At 40.2% G+C, this 16,275-nt stretch overlaps 2 protein-coding genes across 2 annotated transcripts in view; one reads left to right on the forward strand and one right to left on the reverse strand.

Moving 5' to 3' along the window:
• Positions 1 to 14,805, forward strand: part of zfhx2.L (zinc finger homeobox 2 L homeolog) — a 45,984-nt gene extending 31,179 nt beyond the window's left edge. The window contains exons 8-10 of the mRNA XM_018259455.2: positions 626 to 719; positions 1,437 to 5,645; positions 10,098 to 14,805. Of these exons, the coding sequence (XP_018114944.1) occupies positions 626 to 719; positions 1,437 to 5,645; positions 10,098 to 10,900 (5,106 nt within the window). The 3' untranslated portion in view covers positions 10,901 to 14,805. The remainder of the gene's footprint in view (positions 1 to 625; positions 720 to 1,436; positions 5,646 to 10,097) is intronic.
• Positions 1 to 16,273, reverse strand: part of thtpa.L (thiamine triphosphatase L homeolog) — a 72,794-nt gene extending 56,521 nt beyond the window's left edge. Inside the window, exon 1 of the mRNA XM_041564944.1 lies at positions 15,379 to 16,273. The gene's annotated coding sequence lies outside the window, so the exon portion shown is untranslated. The remainder of the gene's footprint in view (positions 1 to 15,378) is intronic.
• Between the last annotated feature and the right edge of the window lie 2 nt (positions 16,274 to 16,275).

Genomic DNA, 16,275 nt, shown 5'->3' on the forward strand with positions numbered 1-16,275 from the left:
GGTTGGTGTGTGTGTATACTGGTTTACACTTAACAGGATTGTACAATTGTATTGTACCCATAACATTTTTATCTTTTAAATTCTGGGAAATAATTTATTCTTATAAAAGACAGACATGTTGTGCCTACAGTTCAACTTTAAATTTTCTCTGAAAAAGTTTGACTTCCTCTAACCCTAGATAACCATTAAACTGTGCATTGGTATTATCATACATTATTATTTGTTCCTGTTTGCCATAGTGAATCTGACATATTTAATCATTTAGATTATGCCTTTTCTCTATAAAAAATATAAACTGTGGTGGTCAAAAAGATATAATTATACAGGCTAGTTTATTCCCTCACAGTTCACCCTTCAGAGTACCTTAGAGGTTTAATATTTTTCTGAGTTTAATGCAAGGATGTCGTAAAATTATATTTTATGTAGGAAAGGTGTTGCTAACAATAGCTGCATATTTCTAATTCTACATATTTCAGTATATGTACATTTCTTCATTAAATAGACATTACAAAACTGGATGTAAAATGTTTCAGTAGCTCACCCAGAGTATGCCCTAATTTTGACTCTCATGCTATATGTTCATTTATCTGCAGCAATACTTACATCTATTGCTAATCTTTTACAGGCGCAAAAAGTGGAAATTAGTTTTCATACCAGAATTCTTCCTATCAGAGTAACAGAAGAGCCATCACAGCCCTCCTCAGAGGCCCATACTTCCTGTAAGTACCATTTATGCAGTACCTGTAATGTATTTTCATAGGTAAATCTTGCTACTAGATATAGAGCTTGGTTTACATACTTTTTCAAAGAAAACAATATGTGTATATCAAATATTAAAGGCAAAGTATGCAGCCTTTCTAAAAGTATCACATAAAACAGTCCATATGTAAACACTGTTTAATATGAAATGCCTTTCATCAAAAATAAACTTTTCTAGTTGTATAGGCTATTGAATAATACTATATAGAAAAACTGCCATCTTAAGTACTCTGCCCTTTAGCTTGCATGAAGGGCACTGTACTCAAACAATCCAGGAGCATGCATACATGCATCACCCAGTGAATGGATAGAGTTGTCTCTTTAACTCCCAGTCTTTTTTCTGTTTCAGTTAAAATCCACATTATTTTCTGTCAGGTGTTTGGTGAGTGACACACTCAAATCAATCTGTTGGTAACCAGTGGTTACGTATTCATTCTGAAAATATATTATATATTAACTGATATGGATAAAATGGGTTATCAGATCAATTCTTTATGTGTTACGCTGGATGTTAAGCTGAATACCCTGGTTTGAATTGCTTGTGATAATGGAGATATCACTTTTGTCTTGCTACCCAAAATGTACACATTCCATGTCACATCTGTAATGTGATTTTATAAGACAATTTCACAATTTATTTTCTACTCTTAAAATAATATTCTTTTGCTTTCTCATAGGTGACATCCCACATCAACACTCCCCTCCAGAATCGCCTTCTGAAATTTCTACAAGTCCAGTTCAGGCAACAGAATATTCAGGGGACCTTGAAAAGTCCCAAGAAGATAATTCATGCACAATGTGCCAGCAGTTATCCAACAGTTCCAACGACCTACGAGCACATTTGGAGAAAGATCATCTTGAGCTTAACCCATCTGATATTCAACAAGCTTGCGAAGTCAGAAGCAGAGAAATTGAAGTCTTAGAGCTGGATGACAAGACTGGCTCCCAGGAGAATGTACCAACTCCCCCACAGCAAGTAACATACCGCAAGATTACCAATTTTGCCATGGACAAATTTTTGGACCCCTCGAGACCTCACAAGTGTGTAGTGTGTAAGGAATCATTCACACAAAAGAACATATTGCTTGTTCATTATAATTCTGTTTCCCATTTGCACAAGGTGCGTAAAGCTTCACTCGACCCTTCTCTGTCCAACCGACAAGATCAAGGGGCTGCACTTCAAAGCCACGGAGCCCAGTCTGGACAGGACAAGCCATACAAGTGCACTGTTTGCCATGTTTCATACAACCAGAGCTCAACTCTTGAAATTCACATGCGTTCTGTGCTTCACCAGACTCGATCCAGAGGGTCAAAATATGATCTTGCTAAAGCTCCTACAGAAAAATCTCATGACACCATTTGCAAGAATGAGCATATGAATGATGGGAAAAATGAACCATCTGGGGACCTGCAAAGTGTAGATACCCAAAAAAGGAGACCGCATATAGCTCCCTGTTTGGGTGTTCCTATCTTACCTTCTGTCACCCCTGCTGCAATGCAGCTTTCTTTGGATTTGCCCCGGCCTCCACCACTTGTTCAGCCTCCCCCTCTGTTTGCTTCTTCTCTGCTTCCCTCATTTCCTTTAATACCAGAAGCCCTTTTGAAACTCCAGCGTCAACAGCAGCAGCTTTTGCTTCCTTTCTACCTTCAAGAGCTGAAGGTTGGTGGAGATGGAAGTGCTTCTCCTGTCTTGCCTTTTGGAGGTGCTCAGCAGCCACCATCTATAAAAGAAGAGGGTGATCAGTACAGTGCAACACCTAGAGCAGCAAAGGAAAAGGAAGATAAAATGCCTGATGAGCAGGAGGCAGCCACGGGGGAAGCAGATGGCTGTCAGAATTCAGAGTCAAAATTAGAACACGCACCCAAAGAAGCTGGAGACCCAAATGTGTCCACAGCTCGTACTCTTTTAGAGAATTTTGGTTTTGAGCTAGTTGCGCAGTACAATGAGGGACGGCAACCAACAAGCAGCCACCCCCAAGTTCAGCCACCACCTCCTGCTGCACCACGTAGTGACTCCCCCACACCACCTTCTGCAGAAAAACTCCAATGTGGAACTTGTGGGAAACTATTTTCCAACAGACTGATTCTTAAGACACATGAAGAGCATATGCACCAGCGTCTGCTTCCATTTGAGGCTTTGAGTCAGTATGCTGCTCATTACCGACGCAGCTATGATAGCCACAATCCTACAGGGGTTCCTATGGAAACACCATCTTCATCTGTTACCCCACTCGATTTCTCAGTCACTTCACAGTGCTCACAACAAACAGAAGAAAAAGAGGAATCTGCTGACTTTGGTATCACAGCTGAGCAGCTCAACTGTCTTCATAGTCTTTTGGACCTTTCAAATAATCCAGTAGAGGAACATTTCCTGTGGGCGGCTAATAAGACTGGTTTGCCTCTTACAGCCATACAGCAATGGTATGCACAAGAGAAAAAAAACTATGAAGGGCAGGAAGAGGCAGGAGCGGAGGCTTCAAAATATGATCGCATGGGCAACAGACGCTTCTCACGAACAAAATTCTCTGACTTCCAGACTCACTCCTTGAATAGCTTCTTTGAATACAGCGCTTATCCAAGGGACAGCGAGGTGGAAAATCTGTCAACTTTATTGAGCTTGCCTGGCCGGGTGGTTGTTGTCTGGTTCCAAAATGCCCGTCAGAAAGCAAGAAAACAAGCTTTTGAGACTGGCACTTCTACACCCCCACTGCTACCTAGTCCACCAGGGGAACGACCAGCTTCTAATAGTAAAGTGCCTCCATGTAAGAAATGTGGTATCACAATGCCATGTATATTCCAGCTCATCCGTCATCTTAAAGAATGCTACAGTGAGCAGCATGAGGAAGTGGCTGATGAAGAAATAAAACAGGAAGTGCCAAGAAATGTCAGCCAAGAAGATTACCTTTCAGTTAAGACGGCAGCTCCTGAAATTCCCTTAATATCCATACAGGTCAAGGATGAGGAGCAAAAGGCATTGGAAGAGACAAATATTGTGCCATCAGATGCAAAGGAACGTGTGAAATCATCTACAATTAATGAGGAAAACCCTCGATTGTCAGAACAAAAAGGTGTTCTTGAAGAGCAAAAGCTGACTTCCACTCATCCTGAAATGGTAGATCAAAACCAGTCACAAGCAACCAATAATAATGTTTCAACTAACTTAATGGACCTCTCGCTGGAAATACCTGCAGGACCTAGTGATACAGGTACTCAAAGAAAAAGAAAACATGAGGAAGAAAGTCTTTCTCCAACTTGTAGTGAAGGTGGAGATGAGCCCCCAAAAGACAAACGTCTGAGGACAACCATATTGCCAGAGCAACTAGATATCTTACATCGCTGGTACTTACAGGACTCTAACCCAACACGCAGCACTCTTGATCGTATATCTTATGAAGTACACCTCAAAAAGAGAGTTGTACAAGTTTGGTTTCAGAACACTAGGGCTCGTGAACGTAAAGGTCAATATCGTGGCGCACCCCCTACTGTAGCCTCAGGTTCTCGTCAACAAGATGATGCACCAAATGAAGGAGCAAAAAGGGAGGCAACCACTAGTTTTTACTACAGTGTTTCGCCAAGTCAAGTAACACCTTCTATAGTAACCAAATCAGTGTCCTGTCCAGGACAAGGCTCTTCTCCACTGTTATCTAAAGCTCAGACTTCTCTGGGGATGACTTCAACACCAGTCACCAGTAAATCTCTTGTTAGTCCAAGCCAGGTTCTCTCAGGCATACTAAATACTACACAAATACTGCCAAACCTAGTTAATCCTTCCCAGGCTATCCCAAGCCTTGTTAAATCTGCTCAGTCTTTGGCTGGTCTTGTTAATCCTCCTCAGGGTTTACCTAGCCTTGTAAACCCAACTCAAACTTTTCCAACTCTGGTTAATCCTGCACAGGTACTTTCTACCCTTGTAAACAGCCCTCAGTCATCGCCAGGTCTGCTGCTAGCGTCTTACCCAGGCAAGCATCCAGCAGCTTCCATTTTGTTGCCTATGGCCTCAGACATAAAACCTCAATCCACACCTGGCTTATTAAGTTCTTCGCAGCTATCAGGAGATCAAACACAAAAACGTGACAAAATAGAAGCCTCTGCTGTTGTGGACATCCCAGATCAAAATAAAGTTTTGGCTTCTGAGCAGCATGTGCGTCCACCAACTCCTGAAAATCATCCTTTGGAAAGCCAAGGAGAAAGCAATCAAAAGTCAGCTGAGAAAGGTGCCTCAAAACCATTAGAAAGTCTGATACACAGTCCACAGGGAGGGGAAATGAGTGATTCGTCCAATTCAGACCCTGGACCACCAAGCCCTGGGAAGGGGGGATTAAACTCTGATGGACTGTTTGGATCTACAGGAGCCAGACGTTTTAGGACTCAAATGAGTAGTCTCCAGCTAAGGATTTTGAAAGCATGCTACTCAGAGTATCGTACGCCGAGCATGCAGGAGTGTGATTCCTTAGGGGGAGAGATTGGCTTACAAAAGAGGGTTATCCAAGTTTGGTTCCAGAATGCCAGGGCTAAAGAAAAGAAAGCCAAGCTCCAAGGTCTCAGTAGCACAGTCACAAGTAATGAGGGGCCACAACCCACAGAGTGCACTCACTGCAATGTAAAATATGGGCCCACCACTCCATGTCGTGCTCATATATTTTCTCGTCAGCACATTACAAGGCTCCGTGCAGCTATCCAGCAACAACTAAAGGAAGAAAGCCGATATAGAGACAACCATCCAGCAGCGGTGGCTCCCCTTGTTTCTGAAAACAAACAGACATCTCAGATGCTCAGCTTCCAGGGAAGCAACTCATTGTCACCCCAAATCCAGAGGATCACCCCACTATTAATACCAGGACAAGGCATCCCTGCACCAATTGGTGGGCTGGCAACATTTAATGCAGGTAAAACACAGGTTGACCAAAGAGAATACTTAAAAGAAGTGGAGTTTAGTGAACATTTTTGTTTCAAAAAAGTGTATATATATATATATATATATATATATATATATATATATATATATATATATATATATATATATATATATATATATTTAGGATTGTAGGAGTGGTTTTACAGAGGGTTACGTGGGCAGACTTTAAGATAAGTGAAATTTATGCTGGATCTACACAATTTGCCTTAAAAAAAAAACTTTCACTTTATTTCACAGCCTTAAAAAAGTTGTCAATTTCAACAAAATAATACATTTATATACATTTGTATTTTAAAAAAAAAAATTTTTTTAATATATCTCCACTATTTTATCTTGCCATTACTCATGTCAGACTAATTACAGTACATGAGCCCGTCACGTGACTGGCAGTTATACATACATGCTCAAAATTAAAATAAACCAGTTTTCGCTGTTTTTTGGGAACAAACACCGGTAATTCTTTTGATGTCAGTGTGTCTATGCATGTTGGCACAAAGCAGGTGTCAGGACAGCAGCAATGGAAAGAAAGTTACTTTTTCACAGTATTGTGCAACATTTAAAGAGAAATTTGGTTATACAGAGAGAGGCTAATTCTTTGTGCCTTTATAGATGGTTGCTTTGCGTTTGATTTGCCTGCACATGTAGATGCTATATTTTTCAAGTAATGAGACCTGTAGGCCTCATCAATCAAAATTACACAGGAAAGGGTAATAAGTAATGGCCTTTGCCATTTCCAGGTTGACCTGTGATCTTTTATATATGCCGGTGGTCAGTATTGATATACTGAATTTCCATTTAGGTCAGACTAACAGAGATCCTATGGGAATGCCCATTAGCCTTAAGGATGCGTAATAAATATGAAAACATTTAGCAGGCAAGGTACACAGCAGATATCTATATGATAGAGTGTTATGTTATTTAGCAGGTTACTTTAGACAGAAAACATTTTGGAGTGCTTCAGCCTTCCACATGCAGCTGGAGGAGGGACCTAGAAATGCTTTCATTCCTGTTTCATAATCATTCTTACATTGTAGAATGTTGTGGTTCAGGAAGGTACATAAAGCAGCACCAACATAAAACTGTCATTATTATGGGACTTACATGTTTCTGTATTAACAAAGGGAAGCGGCTGTTAAGGCCATCTGAGAAAGTATGATATTTTAAGTAATGCAGGTTTAATGTGAATGGCTGTTGACTCCCTAATGAAGCTGGCAGCCCATTTATAAAGCCATCCTGATCAATATCTAATTAGCTTGGTCAGATATTACTCGGGCGAGGTAAAAAATTCCAGTGGCCAAGGAATGCATCTGACATTTACTCGGTTTAGTAAAGTAAATGCTCCACAAGAGTATGGAGATTTTCTGTCATTAATGTCATGACAGTCCAAATAAGAAAAAGCTCAATACAGATAATTATGTAATTTTCCGTTTGATAAAATGTGGTCCAGTAGGATTGCAGGATGGTTTGCCAAAACTGACTGCATTATATAATGTGTCACCTATTAAGAATCACATTTACTATTGTCCTCTACCTGCTGGCTGGAGCTAAACCATTTTATATTACTGAACAGCATCACTCAATATCCAAAACTTTAGTCAGCAGATTTATAATTTCCTGGTCATCGTGTTCCCATTTAAATACTAGTCCTTTATTGGCTTTATGCCAATCTTCTGGTATCGACCCTCCGTAGCATGGGAGTCTATAAAGATGAGGAATCGCTATCTATTGATGAACTTCACCCCTTCATCACACTCGGCTCTTTTATTTTTAATGAAGAGATATTTCAGTATTTTCAGCCTGATATCAAAGGGCTTCGAACAGACAAAAGGTCTGTAATTTTAAGTAGCATTTAAAAGGGACTGCGACACGTATTTTTTTTTTATGTATAATGAAAGAAAATTCTAAGCAACTTTCTAATATACATAAAGTAGTATTTGTGAATGTACATACTTATAAAAAATCTGCCTATGCTACAGAATCAATGTAGTATAAATCAACATTCATCCACTCAATTTTCCACTTTGCCCTTTATATTTGGTTCAGATTTAAACAATACATATTAAAAGCTTTACCATGACACTGGAGCAGTTTCTTAGCATATTTCAATCAGCAGAGTGTCACATAAAGGGGCTCAAGGAGTGGTGCTTACTATATTGTGCTGCTGCCAGGTTTCACTCTAGTACTTAGTCTCCACAAAGACAGGCAAGGGTGCCAGACAAATAAATAAGGAATAGGGTGAGACTGGACAACCAGATGAAAGAATATTCAGAAGCCAGGCAAAGGTCCGTTCTTATAAAGCCTACACTGGACAGGTAGGAGGTAAGTACTAGGGATGCACCGAATCCAGGATCCTTCTGCCTGGCTGAACTGAATCCAAATCCGAAATTGCATATGCAAATTAGGGACAGGGGGGGGCAAATTGCGTGACTTTTTGTCACAAAACAAGGAAGTTAAAAATGTTTTCCCCCTCCCACCCCTAATTTGCATATGCTTCTTCCACGAAGTATTCCGGGGTTTGGCTGAATCCAAAATAGTGGATTTGTTGCATCCCTAGTAAGAACAGACCAGGAGCAGGAAACAGTTGCCCAGATTCTAGCGTTACTAGTAATCAGGACTACAGGGTAGGAACTATAAAACTGAGCACTATCTCAGACAAGGACAGGGAACAGGACTGGATTTTTAAAGACCTAATGTATACATAAATGCTAACACTGCACAGAATTGACAGCCCCAAAAATGTTTTTTGATTGGCTTAATAGATCAAGGAGGCTCTTCCACCATCTTGTGTGCTAGTACTATTTTTATATTGTGTATATGTGGGATTACTATCGTCCAAAGGTACAGTGCACTATTAATATAAGTAGAGGCAAGGGTATGCACATGGATTTTTTAAGTGAGCAAGGCACCTACTGTATAATGCAGTGACGTTGGTCCCTATTAATAGCAGGTCTTGGAACATGGAATGTATTTGTAGGTTTTCTATATGCAGTCTGCCTTTATAGAACAGGGAAATTCAACACAAAAGACCCTTGGATGAAGTCCATCCTTAGGCTGCATATTACATAGAGAAGCCACTGCTGTCTTCCATTGACTTCAATAAAAACTGACTCTGCTAATACATATGCTCTATCATCAGCTTTACAGTATAAAGGTAAAAAATACTTTTTTAAAATATAATTTATATGGACAATTCAACATTCAACAAGTACAGGCTCTGTGATTGACAACTACAAGTAACACAAGCAAGCAAATTCAATACTTTTTATCTATACATATAAAAATAATATAATTTGCAAAGGCTAAGGTCCCTTTTAATGAATGACAAATTAAACTGCAGGGTTTGGGTTAATGGCCCTTCTCTAAATCTTCAACTGAGTTGTACAAAAGCTTTACCAAAGTTTGTTCTTGTCTTCCCAGAATAAAACACATACACTCTCTCTCTCTCGGTTTTCTAAAAACCTGTCTGTACATAATCTTCATATATGAATCCCAGAGATGTCAATTAAACCCATGCTGTGTTTTTTTTAAACCTAAGTTCTCTTCACTCTGAATGATAACATAAAAGAAGAAGGGGGCTTTATCATATGCTAATAAATTAGCTCTAAGGTCTCAAATATGGGACTGGTGAACACAGCAGGTGACATTGACACTAACAAGTTATTTCTTATTGAAGAATGGATAGAACAAGAGGTCATCTATTAATTTTAAGAGTTTGAGGGGGGGGGGGTTTAAAGGGTTCTCCCAGAGAGTTATAGAATTCTTTCTTCTAGAAAGGTGTTTCACAGCTTACTTAATATAAAAAAGGTCATTGCATTCCACTTGTAGGAAACATTGCTTTCATTAGCAACACCAAGGGCCACATTGTCCTAACATGTAGCTTGTTTTACTGAAGGAAAGATTGGGAGTCAATGCAAATATTTTGGTTTGCATCAGTATAATAGACTACTGTTACTGTTTCACATGCAGTAATTGCCTCTGCTCCACATTCTAATCTGCAGCAACACAACTTAATGTGACACCTGCGACTTCTTTACAGAAAAGTAGCAGTGACAAAACACCCGTAAATTGTGTCTGTTACTCCTCTGTGGGTAATCGGATGATTGTGTAGATGCATCGTGTTTTTTTGCAATTACAGGCCTTTTCACGTCAGTAATAAGAGAGCTGTGCTTCGTATGCAGGGAGGGTGGATGGTGCAGCTGAAGAACTATGGTAGAACGTACATTTCTGGGGTTATGCTAACACATTCTGTTTGGCGTGAAATGGTAAAAATGTATATAGTAAAATACCTTTTTTTATATGGAATTCTGTGTGACATCAACAATTGTATTCTCGCAATCATGTTTTGTCTCTTTTTAAAAGCAGATTTTTTCCTAAATGTCTGATTTACTTATTCCTCTCTATAATAATTTCTCTATATTCTTAGGCCCTCCTCCAAGCCTTCTTGGGATCACTTCCACTGTACCTTCAACTCTACTTCCCCGTGCGACTCCTGCTGCCCCCACATCTTCCCATTCAAACTTAGAAACCATGGTGGATTCCTTACAGCCTACAGCTACACCGGAGAACACTGGTTCTGCAGCTCTTAAAGGGGCCTCTCTCATGGGAACTCATTTCATGCCTTTCCCACTAGCTCCAGCAGCCACACCCTTGTTCACCCCTCAGATACAGGGCCCATACTTCCAGCAGCTTTATGGCTTGAAAAAGCGCCTCTTTCCCATTAATCCAGTAATTCCCCACACACTCCTTGGGCTTCTCCCAGGGTCACTTAAGCCAAATCCTGAACCTTCACCCCCTGAAAAAACAGATTTCCCCCAGACCAAAGCAACAAATCAGTGTAGTGGGGAACAGGAAGCAATGACAGGAGAGGAAGAAAGTGTTGAAAATGAAGATGACCTAGAGGATGAGGACATACCCATGGTGGATGTGGCAATAAGGTACCAGTGTCAGCGTTGTAAGATGTCCTTTGATGAGGAGGGAGAAGCTGAAGCTCACCAAGGTTCAGGCTGCTACCCTGGCTCTCTGCCTCACCAACCTCCGCTCAGGCTGAGGGTATGCACCTACCACTGCCTGTCATGCCAAGTTCTGCTGCAAGGTCCAGCAGCTCGCAACCAACACCTGAGGTCACAGCAGCACCGTGCACATAGCATGTGCGGTGATGGAGCATCCTCTGCAATACCTCAACTCAGGCCAAAGAGTGCTGCTACCTCTGTGCTCATGGCTTTATAGAGATGCTTTTAAAGTGTTCTCACTTTCTTCTTTAACTGTCCTTTTAACTCTCTTTCCAAGTCTGTCTCTTTATTCTGTCTTTTTCTGTGTTTGTGTTTCTTGTCTGTTACAGGAGAAGCACTCCCTCACTTAAGGATGCTTCCTCATACTTCTCCTGCTGAAATGAGCCACACTGCTCCCTTGATTGTCTTTTTCCCATGTCTCTTCAGCAGGGAAGTTCCACACAAAGATACCACGTGCAGGCCAAAAAGAAAACAAAAACCTAAAACCTCTACAAAGATTCTGAAGAACCCAAAGCTTTTCTGCATTTCCTAATTCTGGTGCCAAAATGAGCATCCCTTCCCTGACCTTATGTCTTGCATCCTTACTCCTTTCTAAAGGAGAGGTCAATGATGGATAAACTGGGGGATAAAGGGAGGAATAAGACTGAAAGTAACCAAAAGTTCCAAGACTTTAGGAGCAAAAGCAGAGACCGCATCCATGCCTCTCCAACACAGTGGATGTGTGCACACAATATACGTGGGGCTTTTACTTCAAAGGAAGGAAATTGTACCTTCCAACATTTACGTGACTGTGTTATTCTTGGGGTTAAAGACTATACCCTAGAAACTCTAATGCTTTAACCATTCGTGGAGGGATAAAGGGAAGGGCTTTATCTTTTTGGGGGAGGGTAGGGGCGTTTTTCACTCCCTTAAACTCTTTATCACACTTCCCATACCTCACTCTATGTTTTAAGCTTGGGGTATTTGGGAAAGGGGGGTGAATTGTTAAAATTGCCAAACAGCATAAGAAAAAACTTTTGAATCCAAAGTTATGTGGAAATGTGAGAACACCAACCAAAAAAAAACAAACAAACAAAATGTTAGCATCGAAGAAGAAAGATAAATGAAAAAAAGGACATATATTTGTATTATGTGGAAAAAATAGCTACAAATGGAGGAAGCTGGGTCACAGCACAGTGCTTTACAATGAGCAGCGTGTATTCTGTAAATTTTTGTAATGGTACACATACATTTTGCTTTGTCATTTCCAGGGCCAAAGTAAGAGAGGGTGCAGTGTAGCCTGATGCCACCTATTTAGTGAAAATAAACCACACATTTCCAGCCTGTGGTCCTACTCTTTTTCCCTTTTTTTCATATAGTGCTGGCACAACATTTGCCACATGGGCCAGTATATATCAAAAAGCTACCAGCAGTACTCTGTTGCCTTTTATATTATTTTTACAGTCATATTTAACAGAGAGCATAGCAAGGTTTATTCTCTTTTATATAAAAGACTGTATCCAGCTGTATTTTCACTTTTTGATACATATGGCCCGCACTGTTAACATAAGTCCCAGTCTTGGTGGGACTTTCATTCCACGTCCGCAAATACAGGCTAATAGACTAGGCTTGGTTTAATCAGAGGCCGATTACACTACCAGTATAATTATGGGCTGTGGGAGACAGCGAGCACTGGGAAGAGTCCACTCAAATTTAAGTACATCATACAGACTCTACTAAGAAAGAGTCACATTTGAAACAATTCATAAAACTGTGTCATGCTTGGAGCAGGAGGACCTCAAGATGGACATTCTTAACTTAATACTAAAAAATTCAATTACCACATCATGTAATAATATGTCAATTGATCGTTGGCATTTTTGACCAAGGGTATTTAAGTATGTCAGAAACCGCTATACTGCCCCACTCTAAATTGGGCCCTGGGAATTTGATTGACATTTTTACAACTAAAGAAAGGGTCGTCACAATTCAAGAATCACCTTTTTGATTTCCAGTCTTTCTGCCTTAACTCAGCATTGCTTCTTACACATGCTGTCCTTTCTCATTGATGTGCGCATCTTATTCTGTGCTCTAACACCCAACTAAGGTATTTTCTTTTGTTACACTTTCATCATTTTGTAGACATTTGTGCACATTGCGGCACAGTTAATTGGGTATTCTGGCCTAAAATTGACAGCTGGGGCATTCTGTGTTAACTGGAAGGTTGCAGCAATCACCTGCTGGCCTGTATTAGGGGCAGATTTATTAAGGTTCGAATGGTAAAACTCACAAATTCAAATTTAAAAGCACCAACTGGAATGGAAATTTGGATGTGAGACGTATCACACCTCGGCCATGGAAACAGTTCTAATTCAAAAGTTTACCACCAAAAACCCGCCGAGTTTATTTACAAGTCAATAGCAGAGGTCCGTTGAACCATTTAAATATGTTAATTGCCTTCCTGACATTCAAGTTTTTTTTTAGGGGAAAACTCGATTTGAATTGTCAGGTCGATCGAATATTAGACTTCAAGTTTTTTCATAATTAACCCCCTATTCGAGTTGTGAGTAAATTCGAATTTAATAGAATTAAAAAAAATTCACATAAGTTAGAAATTCAACCTTTGCTAAATCTGCCCCTAAGTGTATCCCAGCATTCGCAGTGATATACCAGTGGTGAATGTTACAAGAATGCTATGCATGTCACCTGCAGATATAAATGCTAGGCTTTAATTACGCCCCATTTGATCAGGTTCACTTTTAATTATAACATTATAAAAATTTGATGCATTATGTGTCCTATCTATTGCACAACTCTCAGTATGCCACCCTTTTCCAATTTTAAATTTGGCTTTTCTGTTCTAAAATCTTCACTCTCACCAGCATTTACTTTTCTGCCCATGCCTATTGTCAGCACTTTCCTATCCATAGTCTCCTGCTCCCTCTGTTCTTCCTTTCCTTTGTCTCTTGCACATAAACCATCCCATTTTAATTTTTGACCAGGTGTTCAGATATGTAATGATCTATCATTTTTTTTGTATAATCTTCCATTGTATTCCAGACTTTATACATTGTGCTGTGTGTTCGTGTTTTTCTTATTTTATTTTTTCTTTTGTAGGTATTCATAATTTGTCTTCACCCTCCCAATGCTTTATCCCTATTGTTCACAATTTCTCTTCTCAGCCCTAGATTATCAGCTTCCATTCTTTGTCCCCTACTCAAGTCTATTCTGTCTTGTTTCCTATCATTCTCCCTTCTCTTCTCCATAGACACCTGCTTTCCCTCTGTTATTGCAGGTACTATTTTTTTATCCTTCCTTCTCAATCAAGGGATTTCTTCCAGTTAGGAGAATCATGCCAAAACTGTCATAGATATCTGGCATTCTAATTCCCTTGCATAAAACAGAATGACTATGAGTTACACACACTGTTTTGAATTTCAAGATAAGATAATAATATATATATATATATACATATATATATATATATGCTAGGTCAATATGTTACATGCTAGGTGACCCTTAACAAATTTGTACAAATTTCCCAGTTGTGGATTTTTTTAAAGATTAAATGCAAAGATACAATACTAGAGTGTTTAGGGTATTTACCCATCCAAATTAAAATGATACTGCTTAATAACTTGCATAAATATATTCTGTTCTTTGCCCTTTGCCAGTTTAGCGTATGACAGTGTGCATGTCGATGTTTATGGTGGCCAGTATTTGAGGTTCCTCTCTTCCTTGAGCTACACAAACATCATCTGCACTTAAGTCTGTTTCCCGGCTATCAACAAAACCAATGTAGTATTCTGTTTTTATCATATCCACTTCCGCTCACATTCATGTGTGCCACATGCAGGTTGGGCCTGCAGCTCTGGTTGAATATTCAGGTAAAATGGCAGATGCCTCAACAACAAAAAAAGAAAAATTCTGCAAACATTAAAGCAGCACAGTCGAGCACAGCTTGCCCAACCAGAGCACATCTTGCCAGCTCATTGTGTATGAGTTATGTGTGTCCCATGTTCTACCTGTATCCTCACCCTGTCTAGTGACCAGCTGCTCACCCGCCATGGATTGTCGCATGCAAAGAGTTTCTGAGTGATGTATAAATGGTAAAAAAAATATAAAAACTAACATAAAATGTTATCCTGTTTGTGTCTTCTGTAATTTATATCCCTGCCATTAAACACTACAAAGTAAGATATAGCATACAGATTATCGCAGAGTAAAATATTTTGAATATTTACACTAGGGAACAATCATGCTTGGTAATGAACCAGGTATTTGAGACCACCTTTGCAGAATTATTTCAGATTAACCTACCGCCTTTGCAGAATTATTTCAGATTAACCTACCGCCTTTGCAGAATTATTTCAGATTAACCTACCACCTTTGCAGAATTATTTCAGATTTACCTAAAGCTCTGGTTTACGAGACTGTGAACATACAATTATAGAAATATTGGCTGGTCATGTATAAATGGGTGTGATCCCCATGCACATTTCAATCATTTTTCATAAGAGGCACAAACACTGCAGTAAAGTGCCCATAGACACACTTTCTTTAGATGTTGGAAAGTATGGCTATAGTACTGCCCATTCAAGTGGCAGCTAGGTATATGATGGAAGATACACCGTGCCCAGTCTACCTTGCATAGGGTTACAGTAATACCATAGTAGTTTTACGGTTATGTATTCTTTGTGCATTAGTCTTTCTCACCATTCTCTGGAGGTCTCTTGTATCCTTCCCTTGAAGTCTCGCTGACAGCCTTATGCGATGATCATATGGATGTCTCGCTTTACTTTGCACAGTTCCCTTTGCACATCTCATAGGCCATGACTCAGTGTGGCATGGTGGACACGTTGACGTAATGACAAGGCCACATATATGGACACATCACATACAGGACAAATGCACACAAAGGGCAATCTGCAGCGCATGGATGACAATCACTTAGTGACTATGTCGCATTATAGAGTATCAAGATTAGGATGGATAGTATTCATGTGCCAGTCTTTCTTCCTTTCTTGTGACATGTCTCATGTCACATTTCCTTTCTCGCCTTTTCTCCCGCACTCAGTTTTATGCGTTTTCTGTTCCACACAATATAAAGTACCAGGTGCCAGCTCTGAAGGGGCCACATCTGTGCCAGCTTGTACGCTAGCGTTGTATCTCTGCCAACTCCCGCTATATGCCTCTTTCTGCCCATCTCACTGCCAATTCATATCTCTCATGCTGTCTTGTTCCCCGTCTGTGTCTCTCTCTGCCCCACTCTCTCTTTTTCTCTCTGCCAGGCTCTTTGCCTGGTTACGCGCACGCAGGGCATACACAAACGCAAATACATGAACACGCACACAGATGGTCAGTGCCCACAGCTGCCAGCTCACACCTCAGGGAGCTCATGCGGGTGGGGGTGAGATATATATGGCTGGATTTTGGTGGGAGGGTAAAAGAGATGCTGATTTTTCAATGGCGGATGCATCTGCTACTCTGCGCACACTCTCCCTGCTCTTTTACTGCGCTGTCTCTCTATTTGTCCCTGTTGTCTCTTGCAGTCTGTCATCTTGAAGGAGGCAGGTACAGGCTGGCTCTGTGCCACTCACATGAGCCCCCTTC

Source organism: Xenopus laevis, chromosome 1L (genome assembly GCF_017654675.1).
Source record: "Xenopus laevis strain J_2021 chromosome 1L, Xenopus_laevis_v10.1, whole genome shotgun sequence".
Taxonomy (NCBI): Eukaryota; Metazoa; Chordata; class Amphibia; order Anura; family Pipidae; genus Xenopus; species Xenopus laevis.